The sequence below is a fragment of the Diadema antillarum genome, unplaced genomic scaffold (genome assembly GCF_040938485.1).
Source record: "Diadema antillarum isolate AM-2024a unplaced genomic scaffold, OU_Dant_1.0 seq00001517_RagTag, whole genome shotgun sequence".
NCBI classification, from domain to species: Eukaryota; Metazoa; Echinodermata; class Echinoidea; order Diadematoida; family Diadematidae; genus Diadema; species Diadema antillarum.
This window is the reverse complement of record NW_027272249.1, coordinates 513,727-532,876: the sequence shown is the minus strand read 5'-3', so window position 1 is coordinate 532,876 and position 19,150 is coordinate 513,727. Positions and strand designations below refer to the sequence as shown.

Genomic DNA, 19,150 nt, shown 5'->3' with positions numbered 1-19,150 from the left:
ATTCTGCCGATTTTATCACCTTTGCTGCTTACTCCATATGTCATTTTAAGTTTGAATTGATGGAAAATGCTTATGTTCCACCTTCAGTTTCCCCAGTATGTTTTTGTTTTGAATATAAAGGGAAACAACGGAACGGAAACGTATTTCTTCTGTTTCATTCATGTCTCTCATTGCTAATGAATTTCAATATGTCCGATTCTGCGATTTTTACTTTTCTGCCTTGGAGGACAGAAATGAATGTGTTCACTCATGCGTAATATTTTCCTTTGTATGAACTGACCAGGTTGATAGCCAATTAGATAATCTTTGATATGGTAAACGACACATTGGTTTTTATCCAAATCTATGAAAAATACTAACTGGAAAAAGTGTTTATCTTTTTTTTTTTGCTGAGTATATATATATATATATATATATATATATATATATATACATATATATATATATAGGCCTATTATATATATGTCTTGTGCACATGTAAATGTTATTTGAGTAATTTGTAATTTTTGCGCAAAAATTGTTACATTTACTGTTATGTCCCTGAAATGACCCCTAGATCTTATCATTTTTTTTTTTAATCTTGTCCTCCTAACTTCAAATATCATCTCGGTCCGTTTCATCTGCTACCGTAAACTTTGCTTTATGTTTCGACGGCCGTGCAAAAATAACGCTAAGCAGAATATCGTACATCAAAATTTCCTTGTTTATGTCATCATGCATGCGGGCAATCAGTTTAATCAAATAAGTGGTATTCAGCGCATTCAGATCTCTACCATCCGCTGCAGAGGATGTCAGGTTCTCGTACATTTTCCTACCAGGAGGAGGAATGTATACCTTCCTTAACAGCGTCGTGTCCTGCAAGTGAAAATGAGCAGATGAATTAAACAAATAAAATAAAAACACGTAACATTTATTTTACCTCACACAACTTGGCACCTGCATGTACAATCAAATGAAATACACTTGGCATTTCCAAATGAATTTTCTTATGATTTTTTTCTTATTTTTAATAATGTCATCATTTATTCATTTATTTACTTGTTTCTTTAATTCATAATCATATGTGACCGTGCATCACAAAACGAACAAAAAGTCGCACACACTGATTTTGCGTGAGGACTGAAAATAAGTGAAATGGGTCAACCTAGCCGATCTTGACTTTTTCATATTTTCTGAAAGAGCAAATCTTCTTTTACATTGTGCTAAAATTTGGGATCATAAAACGGGCAGGAATGTGTGTTTGTTTTTTTTTAGCCGTTTATCTCGAACATTTTTGGTAGAATAGTGTGATTAGGTGTGTCTTTAGAGTCCCCTTTTCATCTCTGAAAAACCTTGTACACACTCTTCACTTTCAACTCTGATAACTTGTGAAAAGATAATGCTACTGCTTTGAGGGTTGGCATTAATTATGGACAGAATGTGTTAATGAGGCATGCTTAATTTCAATTTGATCTGATAATCCCTTCATTGTTGTCATTCTGGTGGTTTACTTCCTGTTTTTTGTCCCATTCATCGCACAGCCAGCGCTGAATAGGTAAAGATTAAGCGCTTGAATAGACACTGTACTTCAGAGCCTTTTTTTTCTCAGTTCACACTTTTCCTGAGTTTGTGCTTTCTTTGCAATATTTAGTTAGGTTAGGAAAGTCCATTTTATTTGAGTTATACATCATTTTAAAGCTTAAAGTCCGCTCTTTAAGAATATGGTCTTAACTAAAAATGCATGTCTGGCGACTTTTTGTTTGTTTTGTGGTGCAGGGTCACATTTATTCATTCATTTATCAATTCATCGCTCATTTTAAGACAAATTTGATTAATTAATCAGTCTGCCTATGTTGATGATTCGAATATAGACATACTGAAGAACATATATATATGAAACTCTTTTTACAAAATGACATTAATGTACACTGACACATATACACACTCACACATACATACACACATAAACACATACGAAATTCGACTAAATACGTACCATGTGAATAGAAGGAATATACGTTTGCTTGTGAAAACAAGTTTAGGTTTCCAGTCACTTTAACAGATGTATTAGTCTGTTATAGAGTATACTTGAATTGAAACTAGCAAGACTTAAAAATCTCAAAGGGATTTACCTATTCCCACACAATTATATTTTCATAATGGTCTCTAAATAGCTGAAGCATGAAGTTTCAAACTATAAAGTCATTCTCATCATGTAGGGCCACGTCTTACCAACAATATACCCAATTCTCAGATACCTTTCATTTACTTTCGAGCAATGCGTGTGTGTGTGGGGGGGGGGGGGGGGGGGCAGTACCTTTGTATGTAGGGATGAAATACTTGAATAATATTCCCGCAGAAGTCACTCTTTTCCATTATCATCGCCATCATGCCAGTGCATATTAAGAAAGAATAACTACATTGAATTTTCCCTAATGCCAATCATGTATAGTTCTTCTTTATCTTGTATGTGAGTTGCACTGCTCAGCACAATCATCTTACCGTAGCTTGTTTTTGGTCTATGTTGTCGTTCAGAAATTCCATATAGACCAGAATTCGCTTGCAAATATTTTTGGTAACTGGCAACAAATCTTCTTTTCTAAGTGTTTGAAGCTCAGCCCAGAGCAAGCGACCAAAGAAATACTCGAGCACCAATGACCGGTAGCTCCCGGCAACCTGAGAATTTTCGGTGACCTGTTAGATGGTAAAATCACAGACTCAATCTTAATCTTCAAATATACGTTATTATGTAATTGCACCGTAATTTTGTCAAATTTATGAATATCGCAGTCAATACTTGAAAGTAAGAGCATTAGAATAATCAACAATGTGTCGTACTTCATAATATCTTTATTACATCTCATAGGCAAAATTGGAACAGCGCTTGTAACACAACAAAGGGGAAAGTGCACTAATATTTTTTTTCCCCGTGAACTGCCGAGAAATGTCATGATGTTACCGTATGTCCAGCACACATATCTAATGTTTAACATTGGATAAAATAAAATTATGCTCAGGACCGTGGTGGGTGGATATGCAGAAATTGACCATCAAGTTGATAATGAAAAAAAAAAAACAATCAAGAAGACGAAAATAGATATCTAATTCCACATTGAAATGCCACAAAACAAAGAAGGTTAGATATGTGCGGACATCCATACTGAGGGTAGGCTTCTAATGTAACGTGTGTAAACTTTATTAAAGACAAGAGTATTCTCCATGGTAAACATTTTGATTTTTTTATTTTATTGTATTTAATTTTATTTATTTATCTATATATTTGTTGTTCGTTTGTTTGTTTGTTTGCTTTTTGCTGTTTTGGTATGTAGCTATAAGTGAAGATCAGTTCATAATGGGTCAGGATGTGTACAAACGTTTTAATCACTCGAGCGGTCATGACAATTACGAAATCAGCGAAACAATTTAACCCGTTCCATACGGACGTGGTTCTCTTAGCGTCATCTTATGGGAACCTGACATGCTCCTATATATTTCGCAAAATGTGGATAAGAGTGTCTGCATTCATCGTGTGCATTCACGTTCACCTGTGCTATGATGACGAAATTTCATCACATTGGGCCGGATGTATAAAAACTAGCAATTGCTTGTGCTAGCCTTTTGCTCAATCCGTATGCATAAAAAAACCAAACAAACAATTGCTTGAGAAATGTTTCATGTGGAATATAAGCTGGTATACTTATATTTAATGATGAAAACGTTGATATGGAATTTTCGACTGATAAACAATGGGCAATGAAGAAACTTGTGACTTACAAACAAAGGAGCAGCTTCCGAATCGAGAGTGTCACATGGTTCTAGCAACTTAAGTGTCACGGTGCACTTTTTCCGATGTTCATACGTTGCCATCCCAGCCAAAGACGCAGTGCAGAAGAGAGAAAAAATCACGTCATTTTCAGTTCTACCGTGTGCCACCTGTGATTTCAGGGTCTCATCAGTGAAGTCTTCGAGACGCCTTTGTATCTGCATGTGGTAACATTTGAACACGTAGAGAGGAGGTTATCAAGAGAAAGTGACCGGTATACCAAGGTCAGGAAAATGGTGATCAATCTCATTGGTATTTTAAAAAAATAATCTATCTAGATTCATTCTTTAAATACAAAAAAAAAAAACTTTAACGAACATTGTAAGTGCATAAGTGGTAAACATTACCGTCATAAAAAGGTGACTACAGTGTCGTAAACTGTGGCCATTTTCTTGAAATATGGGTTTTATTGGACTAGTAATCCCCATTATTGAAATATTTGTCATTTATACGTTTTATTTGCATCAATCTAACTTTCTGTCCGAAAAAAAAAAACTTGTTGTTTTACACTCAGGTTTGACAGAAGTGGAATTACGCTAAGAAAAGAAGACGTCACATTCGCATAAAGTTTTATTGAAACACTAAGAGAACGACCCAGCAATCCTCATGTAAATAACACTTTTCATTTTTCCCCGGGAATAAGAAACTGTGATCGTATATTGTGATTAACTGTATAGTATGATATCTGTCTTTGCACCCATCAAAATTCGTTATCTCAGGCATACATGAACAGCCCACCCCTCCCCCCCCCCCCCACACACACACAGACACACATGTGACTCATGAATCAAGAGACCTCAATCCCAATACAATGAAAGGGTTTAAGGTGAATAACAGTCCATACCAGCATTTGACAAAAGCATCGCTATGCTCACCCAAGTGATAAGAGCCTCGTTATTTGCTTCCATGTCAAATCGGCACCTCAGATCTATACAATTTCATTTTTTTAACGCGATTAACGTCTACCGTGATAGAAGATAGCCTCTATGAAGAAATAGGCTTACATACCCTAGGAATTTCACTGGATGTTTCGATGTGGACGACTTCGTTATGCTTTCGGTCATTGTTACGTCTCAGATAACCGTTGATATGGTGAAGAATATCCCTTTTGGTCATAGTGTTTTCTTCCAGTTCTTTCAAATACGCGGCAGTCCATTCGAATATATGTTTTGATGTCAGATCTTCTAACACAGCGTTAATCTGCAAATAGCAATATGATGATGCATACATATGACTGCAAGAATAAGCAAAGGCACAGTGCATGATTGAGTAAACATTACACGTAGAAAACAGTTTTCTCAAAATAAAACGTGAATACCCATGAATGACCTATTTCACAAGGTCAATAATTTTCTACTTTAAATTTGACAAACTATACAGATTTTACTTCCATGCCCTCAAAACATTCCAACTCGAACGTCATCCCCACTGCCAGCACCTGACCGCCGGAAAACAATGTTGGAGAAGTTAGAAATCTGCCAAGGCACTACAAACTTAAAGAGCATGACGCATCTGTGGCACCATAGATTATCCCACAACGGACTTTGCCAAATTTTGACTGTGCAGGCCTTAACATTTATAACTGTGGAATTCATTTTCCCAAGTGTACCTGCTCTCTAGTTGCTCTCCAGTTACTCTTCAGTTGCTCTCAAATTGCTTTATATCATGTCATTGGTCACTCGACATCACCAACGCATTTCATTCACCGAACTCTTTTGAATAATTCTCAATCTACGTGGGCAAAAATTAATTCGTGATACTTAAGGAATTGGAGTAAACTTGTATTGGAAATTCGACTCTCAAGTAAGTCGATATACCGTGACTCGGTCAGTGACACGTTCCAACTCTGAGATGTAAATTGTACAGACATTATCGTATGAGACTCAGTCAGAAAATGTAATTCTTGTAGCCGACGTTTTCTCCTGATCACCTGTGAATACCCGACTTGCTCAGTAGACCAACCCACATTATGCTTCTATTATTGTTCACCTGGTTGTTACTCTTCCCATTCACTATGCCCGTGAAGCTTCAACGAGTACCACTACCAGACAATCTGCTGCCATCGCTACTCAAAGTTAGTGATGGCTGATCTGGTGAATAACAAAAAGCTTATTCACTTCCAGGAAAGCAAAACTGACAGTCCAGCGGATATAGAGCACATATAGGGTGAATCATGCACATTATGGTAAAAGCACCATATTTGGTACACATGTACATGATGCCAATACAAGTCATTTCTGATATGGAAGCCACACTGATTCTGCCTGTGGCGGCCGTGGAAAAATGGCCGCCATGTGATATAGCAATGCTGTGTATTTTGGAAACTATAAGTCCGATTGTCGTGATTCTTGTACCAAAGTATAGGTTTTGAGGGTCAAGGATTCCATTGAATTAATTTTTAAGAGGATAAAATCATGGCAACCTACTTATTGACGGCCATTTTGAAAAAAATGTGGCCACCATGCTAGATATAACATATCCTTAAAACGTATGGACAAATGGTAATGACTCTTTTACCAACTTATATGTTTTTTGGGTCAAGGACTCCGATAAATTCAACTGTAAGTGAATATGAATCGTTTCATCCCACGTTTTGGCGGCCATTTTGATAAATATAGCTGCCATATAACAGATAATGATTTTTGTATATCTTCGAACTCAAAAGATATATAATCACGATTCAAGTGTAAAAGTATAGATTTGGGGTGAAGGTTTTTAGTATAATAATGTTTTAGCAAAGTGAATAGGTTCATCACATCCTTTGTTTTGGCGGCCATTTAATAGATATGGCCTCCCTCCAGTTAAACATGGCTGCCGCTCTACATTCTATTCATATGCCTTTAAAACCAAAGGATGCATCTTCATGATTCTGGTACAAAAATATGTTTTTGAGGTTGAATTATTTAAATGGATACATCTTTTCGTGTATACAACCATCACATCCTATGTTTTGGCTGCCATTTCAAAACATGGCCACCTATACTAGACTGTACGTCTTTGAAACTAATTGGGGTCAATGATTTTAAACAAGCATATATTTTGTTGATGAATAGAACTAACACATTTCGTTTTCATGTCCATTTTGATAAATATGACTGCCGCACTACATAGAGTATGCACACAAACACACACACACACACACACACACACACACACACAGTTTTCATTCTACAGATATTTTTGTAAAGACGGGTCGAGCGTAAATTTCTTAGCTCAATTCAACAAATTTCAGCATCGAACAAAAGCCACTGCCTTGGGAGACTAACAAAGAATTGAGGCTGCACATCACAATGTGGAATGCTTGAATAGGATTATTGTCGAAAATTGACCTTCAACTGTTGGGTAGTCTCCGTTGCAGAGCTTTGATGAAATAGAGTAAGAAATTAATGTTCAACAAAAACATGTTTAGAAAGAAAAGTACTCAACCTAATTAGACAATTTCGTTTTGGTTTTGGAAAAATATTCGTTTCCATTTTCTGAGGGGCCACCCTGTAAATATATTATATACACCCTCACTTGCCATATGTATTGTCCCATTGACAAGAATCGTTCACCTATTATTGGTAAATGAACCTCCTATGTTGTTGCGGCGTTTAGCTCTTTATTGTTCATTGATTGTTGTTGATTGACCATACCTCTATCACATTCACTATGCACAAGTAGGTATTGAACATCACATAAGTACAATTGTTGCATACCTGGAATACTAAAGATAATTATGTCGAATATCAACGGTAGAATAAAATGGTGAGAATAGAATAGAAGACCTTCCCCACAATTTTGGATGCATAGACCTACTGATTTCTAGTGTTTGTTTTCAGTTCTTGTTCATTATTTCATAGTATGACCTTGTCAAAACTGTTAAACAAAATTATAAGGAATCATATGAAGGAATCGAATTAGCTCTGACAATCCAAAACAATTATTGTTCTTGATCATCCACTGATGAGCGGTGATGAACGTGAATGCATATATGTGACCCTGCATCTCAAAACAAACAAAAAGTCGCCAGACATGAATTTTTTGTTAAGACCATATTCTGAAAGAGCAGACTTTAAGCTTTAAAATGATGTATAACTCAAATCAAATGGACTCTCCTAACCTATCTAAATATTGGAAAGAAAGCACAAACTCAGGAAAAGTGTGAACAGAGAAAAGAGGCTCTGCAGTAGAGTGTCTGTTCAAGCGCTTAGTCTTTTCCAAACCGTGCTGGCTATGCGATGAATGGGACAAAACACAGGAAGTAAACCACCAGAGTAACAACAATAAAGGGATTATCAGATTAAACTGAAATTAAGCAGGCCTCATTAACACATTATGTCCATAAGCCAACTTTCAAAGCAGTAGTACTATCCGCTCAAAAGTTATTAGAGTTGAAAGTGAAGAGCGTGGACAAGGTTTTTCAGAAATGAAAAAGGGATTCTAAAGACACACCTAATCCCACTATTCTACCAAAAATATTCGAGATAAACTGCTAAAAAACACACTTTCCTGCCCGTTTTATGATACCAAATTTTAGCATAATGTAAAAGAAGACCCGCTCTTTCAGAAAATATGAAAAAGTCAAGTTCGGCTAGTTTGACCCATTTCACATATTTTCAGTCCTCACGCAAAATCAGTGTGTGCGACTTTATGTTCCTTTTGAGGTGCACGGTCACATATACATGTAGATGCAGGTGCGCTTTAGAGAACGTCTTCAGTATTTCTACTGGTGCTGGTAAGTAAGATCGATTTACTGAATATCTTATTCTGCAGTTTTATCTTCCAATAACTATGAACCGAAAAAGTTGTATTTCTTTGAGGTTTTCCTTAAATTCATAAATTAGCATAATTGTTCTTGTAGTTTATATTTTGCTAGTAGACTTATGTGGAGCTGCAAATGACAATTAGGTGTAAACCTATAAAGATGTATTGTATAATACCTATTATATTTTGGATCAAAAATTTGTCTTCCATTGATTGGTTAAAAGAGCTTCACGTGATCGTAGATATTTTGAACTATTTTAGAGTGTTGGTGTGTTTGACACTCCATGAAGTACTATTTGCAAAATGATGTCACTTTTATGACGACGTTTTGCAAATAGTAATCACCCTTCTTTACAATCAAGTGTACCCGTCCCCGTCCGGTCCCGAATTCTAGTGTTCAGGTTTGCAGCGGCCATACGAGCGCTTGGATACATGCGACGGGCAACTCTGGCGGTGCCACGGCTACTACGTTTTTCAATTTCCGATCTCTCGCACTGTTGCGTATTGCAGGCGCTGCGCTGCCGCCGCAGTGCGGCTATAAAGCCTAGGGCCTATATAAAATGATTTTCACTTTTTATTCAAATTTTTTATCCAAAATATAAGATAAATATACTTTGCCTAGTTTCGAGTTTCTTGTTAAAACTATGGGCAGAGGTGACTCCAAACTAGTACTATTCACTGAGGGGCGCAGCCCCGAAGTGAATAGTACTAGTTTGGAGTCACCACTGCCCATAGTTTTAACAAGAAACTCTGAAGGCCAAGTATATTTGTATACTATATTTGCCGGAGAGATGATGAACTACAACGCCTAACCGCCTTAGGGGTTCCGCTCCGGATTTGGATAAGGTTTACTCCCTAGCCTTTGATTAACCAAAAAAAACTGCCCGCAAGTCAGCGGGAGACTCGTGGAGGGCGGGGACGTCTCTCTACCCATACAGGACCAGAAGGACCTGCCCACTGCCACCATATACTTTATCGTTTGATGTATCAGATTCAGTGTAGTTATAAGTATCAGAACAGCCTGGTCAATCATGGATTTTATAGACATACATATAGTGTGTTTACATTTGATGTAAGTGACCCAAGAAGTTTTAGAAGTGTTCTCACACTTAGTGTCATGTTTTCAAAGAAAACAGATGTACTATATTGGTTGGAAACTATGATTTTCATTCCATAGTCCAGGGACCAGAGAAAGCGAGAGTCTATATTTCTAGAAAATGTATAATCTTGATTAATATGTACTTCAGACATGAAATTGTGAAGATCATGTTTTTTCACATACACTGTACACACAGAAATCCTATTTATAAAGGAAGTTGAGCATATTTTCCAAAATGCTTACAAAGTTAACTACGGCCAGATGTTCCACATTAGAATACTAAAAATGAGTGAACAAGTAATTGTTGACCCCTAAAACAAACGTTTACACCAGAATCAATCCACAATGGGCATCCCGATTTCATAACACTCGTACGCTATATAACTGGAGGGAGGCCATATTTATTAAATGGCCGCCAAAACAAAGGATGTGATGAACCTCACTTTGCTAAAACATCATTATATTGAAAACCACCCAAAAACTATACTTTTACACTTGAATCGTGATTATATATCTTTTGAATTCGAAGATATACAATATTCATTATCTATTGTATGGCAGCCGTATTTATTAAAATGGCCGCCAAAACGTAGGATGAAACGATTCATATTCACTGACAGTTGAATCTATCGGAATCCTTGACCCCAAAAACATATAAGTTGGTACCAGAGTCATGACCCTTTGTCCATAGGTTTTAAGGATATGTTATATGTAGCACCGTGGCCATATTTTTTTAAAAATGGCTGCCAATAAGTAGGTTGCCATGATTTTATCCTCTTAAAAATTGTTTTATTGGAATCCTTGACCCTCAAAACCTATACTTTGGTACGAGAATCACGACAAACGACTTATAGTTTCCAAAATACACAGCATTGCTATATCACATGGCGGCCATTTTGAAAAATGGCCGCCACGGCCGCCAAAGGGAGAATCAGAGTGGCTTCCGTATCAGAAATGACTTGTATTGGCATCATGTACATGTGTACCAAGAATGGTGCCTTTACCATTAAGTGCATGATTTTCTTTTCTATATCCGCTGGACTATGACATGTCATTGTGAAGAAACTCAATCAGCTCCTCTCGAGTATCAAGCAAGTGCAAGGGGATGTCTTCCTAAAAAAAAAAAAAAAAAAAAAAAAAAAAAAACCTGGAAAAGAAGGATAAGAGGTTTAAAGGCTTGGCGAAAAGGTAATTCACCAGAAGAAAGACATCAGCAGATTTTAAAGAACACAATACTTTGATAACCTGGAACACTATTCTGAATGCTCATGTCCCCGGATCTTTCGTCTGGATGAAAAGAAAGGAGAGAATACCGACACGCTGGTCACCGAGGTCATTTAGTCCAAGCTGGGTGTGTCCCTGGATGTGAAAGACATCCACCGATCCCATCGGACTGGAGGCAATCGTGAGTCTGGCTCACAGTCTGGTCGCTAATCCACACACAATCCCCGCCCACAATCGATCATCGTAAAACTAACAGGCTTCAGAAAGAGACAGGAAATCATCACCAATCGTGCAAAGCTAAAGGGATCACGGATTTTCATCACAGGATACCTAACAAAGAAAAAAGTAAAGACTACTGTCATTGGCTCGTGCTTCAAAGCGACGATTCTTCTCAGTACCACGGCTTTTTCCCAGCTGTCATGAAAGCATATAGTAATCTTTATTGCAAAACAACTAACTACTTCTTTTGTTTTGTTTTGTTTGTTTGTTGTTTGTTTTTTGTTTTTGCTATACGAGTATCAAGTATCAATTCAGTTTAAAGAGGATATGCTCTTGTTTATGTTGTGGTGGTTGGTTTGATATTGTTGCTGTTCTTTTTTTATCCCTACCTTGGTCATATGAAGATTCCATCGGATAGGATGCATTGACCGGCCTGTAACTGCACAGACACATGAACAAAAACGTACTTAGATATAAGCTATAAGAGCAAAAATTGAAAGGTGTCAAACTATCATTATTTCTGATCATGTACTGGTGAGATAGTTAATACACCACAGGGATGTTTGAAATTTCTCAAAAGGCCGAGCTGGGAGCAAGCTGACAAGAAGACTTTTATCACGTTTTTACACGAGGTTCATGTTTTCAGTATATTAGTTATAAGCATTTTAACTATTTTTGTATAGATGTTGGTAAAACTGTCAGATAACACGCATGCACAGACTTACTCAAAGGCGCTTGTAATGCGTCTACCATTCTGTGTTGACTTTTTTTTTTTTGTACAAGCACAGGAATGCAAAAAACAAACAATACAACAACAACAACAAAACAACAGAAAGAGTTGAATTACCATACGAATAGAACAAAATTGATTAAGCGAGCTTTTACATATTCGGATGATTCTTCCCGATTTTTGAAATAAAATCAACGAATTCTAAAGTTTAGTTATTGTTTCATATTGTGAGACTTCTGATCCCAATTGTTGGATGGGTACACATGTTTGCGAGTGTGTTTAAGAATAATATCTTCCATCTTGCGACAGTAACTGCAATGTTTTTAAGATGATAAAGGATTATAAAAAAGCAGGGAAGCCAGGAAAATGTACGATAACTCTACGACAAAATTGAATTGACATTTTAAGAAGAAAGTATACTCTGCGTAATGTACTTACTGAATGATATGTTATACATATAAGAGTAAAATATATCTTTATTTTATGTTCGCTCCTATATGATTTCTGTTGTTTATATCATATATATGTTATATTGTTTTCTGTTTTCTATCATAATCTTTCCCCTGGACAGCACTGATTCTTTTCACGTATCCCTCTCGCAACTATAGGAGTATCAAACTTACCTCTGATAAAAGTCACGACAATCACGGCAGTGATAAACGCTAAGGCAACGATACTTAGAAATATCCATAACGCCGTTGAAAGTCTCTCCCTATTTGACCCTATACAAGAGGAAACAGAAGCGAAGAAAAAATATTTAGGAATGAAACGCCATTTCCATGGACAAAAGCTGAAGTTAAACACATGCACATGCATTACAGTGTGTGTATTGTCGTTGTTTGGTTATGAAAAGTTGTTAAAAGTTATCTTGCTATTAAGATGCATACGGAAAGATCGTTTGCAAAACCCGTTTAATCCATTGTTAACCGTTTTTTTAAACTATTTAGTTTGTATTTACTGCTTCTTCTTTTTTTTTGGCTCTAATCTTTTTTTTTTCATCTCAGTGGCCGCAACTGACACTTCCAGTTTAATGAAGTTTAATGCACAAAGATGTTCATTCTAAGACATTGAAATGACTTTGTTTCCAAAACGTGCTAAATCCAGTTAATAGAAAAACGCCTCTTTTCACAATCAGCAAAAAGTGCATTGCCATGGTAAAAGTACATTGTAGCTTGAAAACCAGCTATGTGTGAACATCGAACTACTTCTACAGTTTTCAAGAGCTTCAAATTAATTCTGGCATCCATGTTGAGGTCAGGTGAAGATGATTAAGACACAGTGTTCAACAGCTGCAAAAAGTGTGTTACCATGGTTATTGCATAATTATTCTCCCTAAACCAGGTTACACGCTTGAAGATAGTTCTCCAGTTTTCAAGCCAGTTGAGTTACAACAAAATTGGTACATATGAAGAACTCAAGTTGTGCAGTAACATTTTCAACTGTACTGAAAAATATGTTCGCAATGAAAGAAAAAATGCATTACGTCCAAAACATTAGGAAACAGGCTTACAAAATTATCCACTTTTTTTTCTCGTACCCATGCATGCAGTTGTGGTAAAAGCACATTCGTTGCTGTGTATAGTATTATTCTCGGGAGTAAGTTTTATTCGTACAACAGTGAAATGAGAGCACATTAATCACCTCCAGTTGGTATTCTTAGTCCACTCTAGGGCTTTTTACACTTGTGTTTCTTAACCCCGGACTTTCTCTGACCCAGGACTATCGTTAGTCCCGTACCAATTTTTTCAGCTTTTTACACTCGCCAATTAGTCCCGTACTATCTCTTGTCCGGGGCTAAGGAGAAAACTGACCTTTTTACACTCGTATTTCTTAGCCCCGGACTTTCCAAACCACATGAATATTCATAATTACGCTGTGTACTGTACACGTACACGCACGCACCGGCAGCACTTGATTACCTCGTTTCTGATTGGTCAGTGAGGGTCGGACTTCGTCTCCGTCGCTTAGCCCAGGATTATTTTTTCGTTCTGTTTACACTCACTTGCTTGGCACCGCAATTGCGGTGCTAACCCCTGCTATTTTGCAGGGCCAGATAGTACCGTACTATCGGTGGGGCTAGCCCACTTTGGCAAAAACGAGTGTAAACAGAAAGTGGGCTAAGGATAGTCCCGTACCAACGGTGGGGCTAAGGCCCCCCCCCCCCCCCCCCCCCCTTAGCCCCACCGTTGGTCCGGGGCTAAGCAAAAATTTACAAGTGTAAAAAGCCCTTCTGTCGTTTCACTGTTACAGTAATACACCCAGTACAGTGAAACGGTACAATAGCTTGAACATTTATTCAGTTGAAACAATTAATGTTACCCGCCACGACAATGATCATCCCCAATTGGGGGCCGGTGAGGGGGAGAGACAGACAACCCCACAAACAGATAGCAAATAAAGGGATCTGTATGGATCTCCTTTTCCCAAACAATATAGTGGTTAGCGACGGTAATGTTATTAATAACAGCACACTTCCAAATTTGTTTGTGGTAGAGTGGGTGAGGTGGGACTAGCCGTGAAGGGGGGGGGGGGGACAAAATTAGGGTCATTCTTCACATTTTCATCTTCTTTTTGAAAACGCATGGTCAGATTTTTCCCACATTTGGGCAGTATTATCACCAGGGAGATGTATTTGTGCAAATGAACATCAATCCCAACCTGATGGAGCCAAGAGGTACTGAGTGCTCTCCAGGGCATAGGGGAAGCTAAGACCTCAAATTCAATTACTCTTTATAAATCGTCTTTTTCTACTTCTACTTCTACTTCTACTTCTATTCCCCGACAGGATCCATCACTCTGAATGTAGCGTGGAGGGGACCAGTGAGTGTCCTGTGCAGTACAGGCAGCCATGTGTGGTTCTATCTAGAACCACAGGAGATAATCTAAGTTAGTGCTATAAGTATGGAAATTGGTGACTCTAGGTTCTGCTTGGTTCATGGGAGATCCAGGGGTAGGCGGAGGGGGAGGGGTGGAACATCATAATCATTTTCTTCATTCTTCTGGAAAACACGAGGTCGAATTTGTCACCAAATCCAGTGTATTATAACGAAGGAGACAATTAGTATTCTTTTTTACAAGGACCCCCAACCCCCCTTAAAAATGAACGAAAAGAAGTAAATCTTGCAATACTCTGCCTAAATGTATAAGCCAGCGCTCACAGTCATGAACTCAATGTTTCTCAAAGTAGATCCATATAGGGTTGAGCGGGAATTGAAGGGGGAGGGCAGAGTTTACATTCATTTTTCGTATTCTTTGAATGTGTGCAGACAGTCAACTTTTCTGAATATTGTCAGGTATTCTTTACAGTGTTATTGAATGGGCAAATGATGGACACCATGCCCCCATCAAAGGCCTTAAGCTGCTCCCAACATCCCAGGTTTGTAATGTTCTCAGATAGCAGTCTGCAAAAATGCGTGTAAGGTGAAAGTCATTCATCCATGATAAGACATCATAATAACTAGCCAATGAATAAATGACAATTCATTTCTTACAGCTGAAAAGTTTTTCTGGGAATCGTGTCATTCACTCCGAAATGCCGCCTTCGACACACTTAATATCGACAATTATGATCATTTATCAATGAATCTGGAGAGATACATGCACAATCAAAATTAGGCTGTAATTTTTCAAAGTAAATATCACAATACCAAAGAATCAATATATTCTGATCAACACGCAACAGTCAATCAGATATCAACATACTGTACCTTGTTTAAACCCATTGTCGTCACTGTCAGTGCCATCCCTTTCATCATGTTTAATGACATCACCGTTTTCACCTTGATTGACAATAACAACAATTGGGTCGTCGAGTTGTTCCTCCTGCTTTTGGTTAACTTGTCCACATGTAAAGCAGCCGCTGTCTAGAATGGAAGCATTCTGGATTATGAGATCAAATACCGCTGTGGCAGCGAGTCGACTTTTAAAGTCTAATGGTATAAGGTCACTGTACAGTAGTACTCCGTCACTAGGCCACTGCGTTACCAAATCGGAGAGTGTTTCGTTGACACATGTTGATATTGACTGATTTGAGCCGATTGACGACTTCCAGAAACGGGCGTCGGTGTTTTCTCCAAATTTTTGATTGCATTTCATAATCAGTGTCTCTCCCAACGTAACTGACATCATTGTATACGGAAATGACATCGCTGCAGACAATAAGAATGGAAATGAGTAGAATACACAATTTAAAAAAAAGGTATACATATTTCTTAATGCTCAGCTGTTATGTCTCCAATTGAGTAAACAATTCTTAGATCAGAATATAAGGACATGAAATCAAGTGCTAATGATATAAATTGTAGGTATAACATAACTCTAAGTCAGGCAGTGCTGATCGTGAGATATCAGTTAATAGAAAACATTGATATTAACAAACATTTACTCGAGGAAACAGAAATAAGATTGTCGTGAGCTACAAAGCACAGTATACCTGTTGGACCAAGTGATGCTAATAGGCAAAGGAATAGGTGCAGAGCCATTGTGTACCGGACGTCACGGCTGAAATATGAAAAAAAAAAGTGTTAATATGTGACCGAGCACCACAAAACGAACAAAGAGTCGCACACACTGATTTTGTGTGAGGACTGAAAATAGGTGAAATGGGTCAACCGAGCCGATGTTGACTTTTTCATATTTTCTGAAAGAGCAAGTCTTGTTGTACATTATGCTAAAATTTGGGATCATAAAACGGGCAGCAATGTGTGCTCTTTAGCCGTCTTTCTGGAACATTATTGGGCAGAATATTGTGATTAACTGAGTCTTTAGAGTCCCGTTTTCATTTCTTAAAAACCTTGTACACACTCTTCACTTTCAAGTCTTATAACTTTTGAAAGGATGGCTCTACTGCTTTGAAAGTTGGCGTTAATTAAGGACAGAATGTGTTAAGAAGGTATAATCAATTTCAATTCAAACTGATAATCCCTTCATTGTTGTTACTCCGGTGATTTACATCCTGTTTTTTTTTTGTCCCATTCATTGCACAGCCAGCACAGCTTGGTAAAGATTAAGTGCTTCAATAGACACTGTACTTCCGAGCCTCTTTTCTCAGTTCACACTTTTCCTGAGTGTCTGCCTTCTTTCCAATATCTAGATAGGTTAGGAGTGTCCATTTGATTTGAGTTATACATCATTTTAAAGCTAAAAGTCTGCTCGTTCATAATATGCTCTTAACTAAAGTTTCGTGTCTGGCGACTTTTTGTTTGTTTTGTGGTGCAGGGTCACATATGTTATGCATTAGGTACACGTGGAATACCCGTCCTGTCATATCCATATATATATATATATATATATATATATATATATATATATATTATATTCAAGTCTGAAAAAAAAATGATGCGGCTAAAAGCAAATCAACTATAGGTATCGCAATGTTCTTACTTCTGTGTTGTTTGAGGTAAAAAAAAAATCACTGTTTTTTCTCCATGAGAAGGACATTAAATACACGAGGAAAGTTATCAATAATGTTCTTTGGAAGAAACCAAATAAATCGGATATTCATAAGGTTTGTTGTGATATTGAGTTAAAAGATAATCACAAAATCTCTGAAGCGTTTAATTTATATTTGGTTAATGTTGGACCCAATTTAGCGAATGCCATTCCGGAAACGGATATACCGTTTTCTACGTATTTAAATCAACGCAATAATCAATCTCTCTTTTTTTATGCCTGTATTAGAATCCGAAATGGTTGATGTCGTAAATAATCTTAAAGCTAAAAAAGCACTGGTTATGATGGAATTTCTAATTATCTTCTAAAATATATTGTACATGAGATTGTTGTACCTCTCGCCCATATATTTAACTTGTCAATAATGAATGGTGTTGTGCCTACCAGGAAGAAAATCGCTAAAGTTATCCCGATATGACTTTAATAGAAAAATACAATATTATTATGATAAAAATTGTCCATTGGTAAAGTTTCAAAAGAATAATAGACATGGGAAGGAGCCTTGGATAACAAAATCGATATTACGTTCAATACATACAAAAAATAGGCTTTATAAGATTTATATACATGATCCTACTGATGTTAATTTGAGAAAATATAACATTACCGAAATAGATTAACAACTGTGATAAAAACAAATCACGGAAATTATATTATTCTAATAAGTTGTATCAAGTTAAATCAAATATGAAGGCTACATGGAGAATTATAAATGATTTGGTTGGGAAGAAAGAACAACAAATTATTACCAAAAAAGACTTGAAATTAAATGATTGTATTATTGATCAGGGAGATGTAGCCGATACATTCAATTCTTTTTTTTTTAATATTGGTCCTAATCTGGCAAATGGATTTGATAATGTAAATGAGGATTTTTTGAATTTTTAGCCAGAACCTATTTCCTCATCGTTGTTTTTAAACCCTACAAATCCCACAGAAATTATTAATATTACGAAAAAGTTGAATTCTAGCAGGGCAAGTGGCTGTGATAGAATAAGCACATTAGTACTTTAACAAATCATATATCAAATTGCTGATCCACTTACTCACATATTTAATCTTTCCATATTGTCTGGAAAATGTCCCATTTTCTAAAAAATTACAAAGGTAAACCCAGTTTTTAAGAAAAATGGTCCTTGTCAAATTAGTAAATATAGACCAATTTCTATTCTTCCAAAATTTTTGAAAAAATTATATTTGATAGGTTTTATAAATTTTGCATAATCATACAATTTTGAGTTTACATCAATATGGTTTCCGAAAGAATTATTTAACAGATTTGGCTTTGGTCCAGTTGTATGATCAAATTACAAACCCAATGGCAAATCAAAAAAACAAAAACAAAACAAAACATGTTATAGGAGTTTTTGTGGATTTATCTAAGGCGTTTTATACCTTACAACATAATATCTTACTTAAAAAGTTACAGTTGTATGGTGTTCGCGGTGTTGCATTCTCGTGGTTTAGGGATTATTTATCATGTAGACAGCAATATGTTGTACATAATGACATGTCGTCATTTTTCTTACAGATAAAATGTGGTGTGCCCCAGGGCTCAATATTAGGTCCCCTTCCCTTTTTGTTGTATATCAATGATATCGTTAATTCGTCGTCTATGTTTTCATTTATATTATATGTCGATGACAGCAATATCGTTTATTCCCATGATACTATAGAAACATTAGTATCCACATTTAATGCAGAGTTACCAAATGTATCAAAAAATTAAGAATAATAAATTATTACTTAATATGAATAAAATTAATTATATTTATTTTAAGCATATGAAAACGCACACAGATGATTTTGTAAATAATATAAGGATTGATAGTGTACTTCTTGAACGTAAAAGTTCAATTAAGTTTTTAGGCATATCCAT

The 19,150-nt window shown here is 36.6% G+C and overlaps 1 protein-coding gene across 1 annotated transcript; it reads right to left on the bottom strand.

Annotated features, from left to right (window-relative positions):
* Positions 1 to 483: 483 nt before the first annotated feature.
* Positions 484 to 16,305, bottom strand: LOC139710259 (uncharacterized). Its single transcript, XM_071622190.1, has 8 exons — positions 16,253 to 16,305; positions 15,528 to 15,968; positions 12,444 to 12,542; positions 11,480 to 11,529; positions 4,811 to 5,002; positions 3,754 to 3,960; positions 2,482 to 2,673; positions 484 to 855 (listed from the first exon to the last, which is right to left on the bottom strand). The coding sequence occupies exons 1-8, from the start codon at positions 16,299 to 16,301 to the stop codon at positions 595 to 597; spliced, it is 1,491 nt and encodes a 496-aa protein (XP_071478291.1). The 5' UTR covers positions 16,302 to 16,305; the 3' UTR covers positions 484 to 594.
* Between the last annotated feature and the right edge of the window lie 2,845 nt (positions 16,306 to 19,150).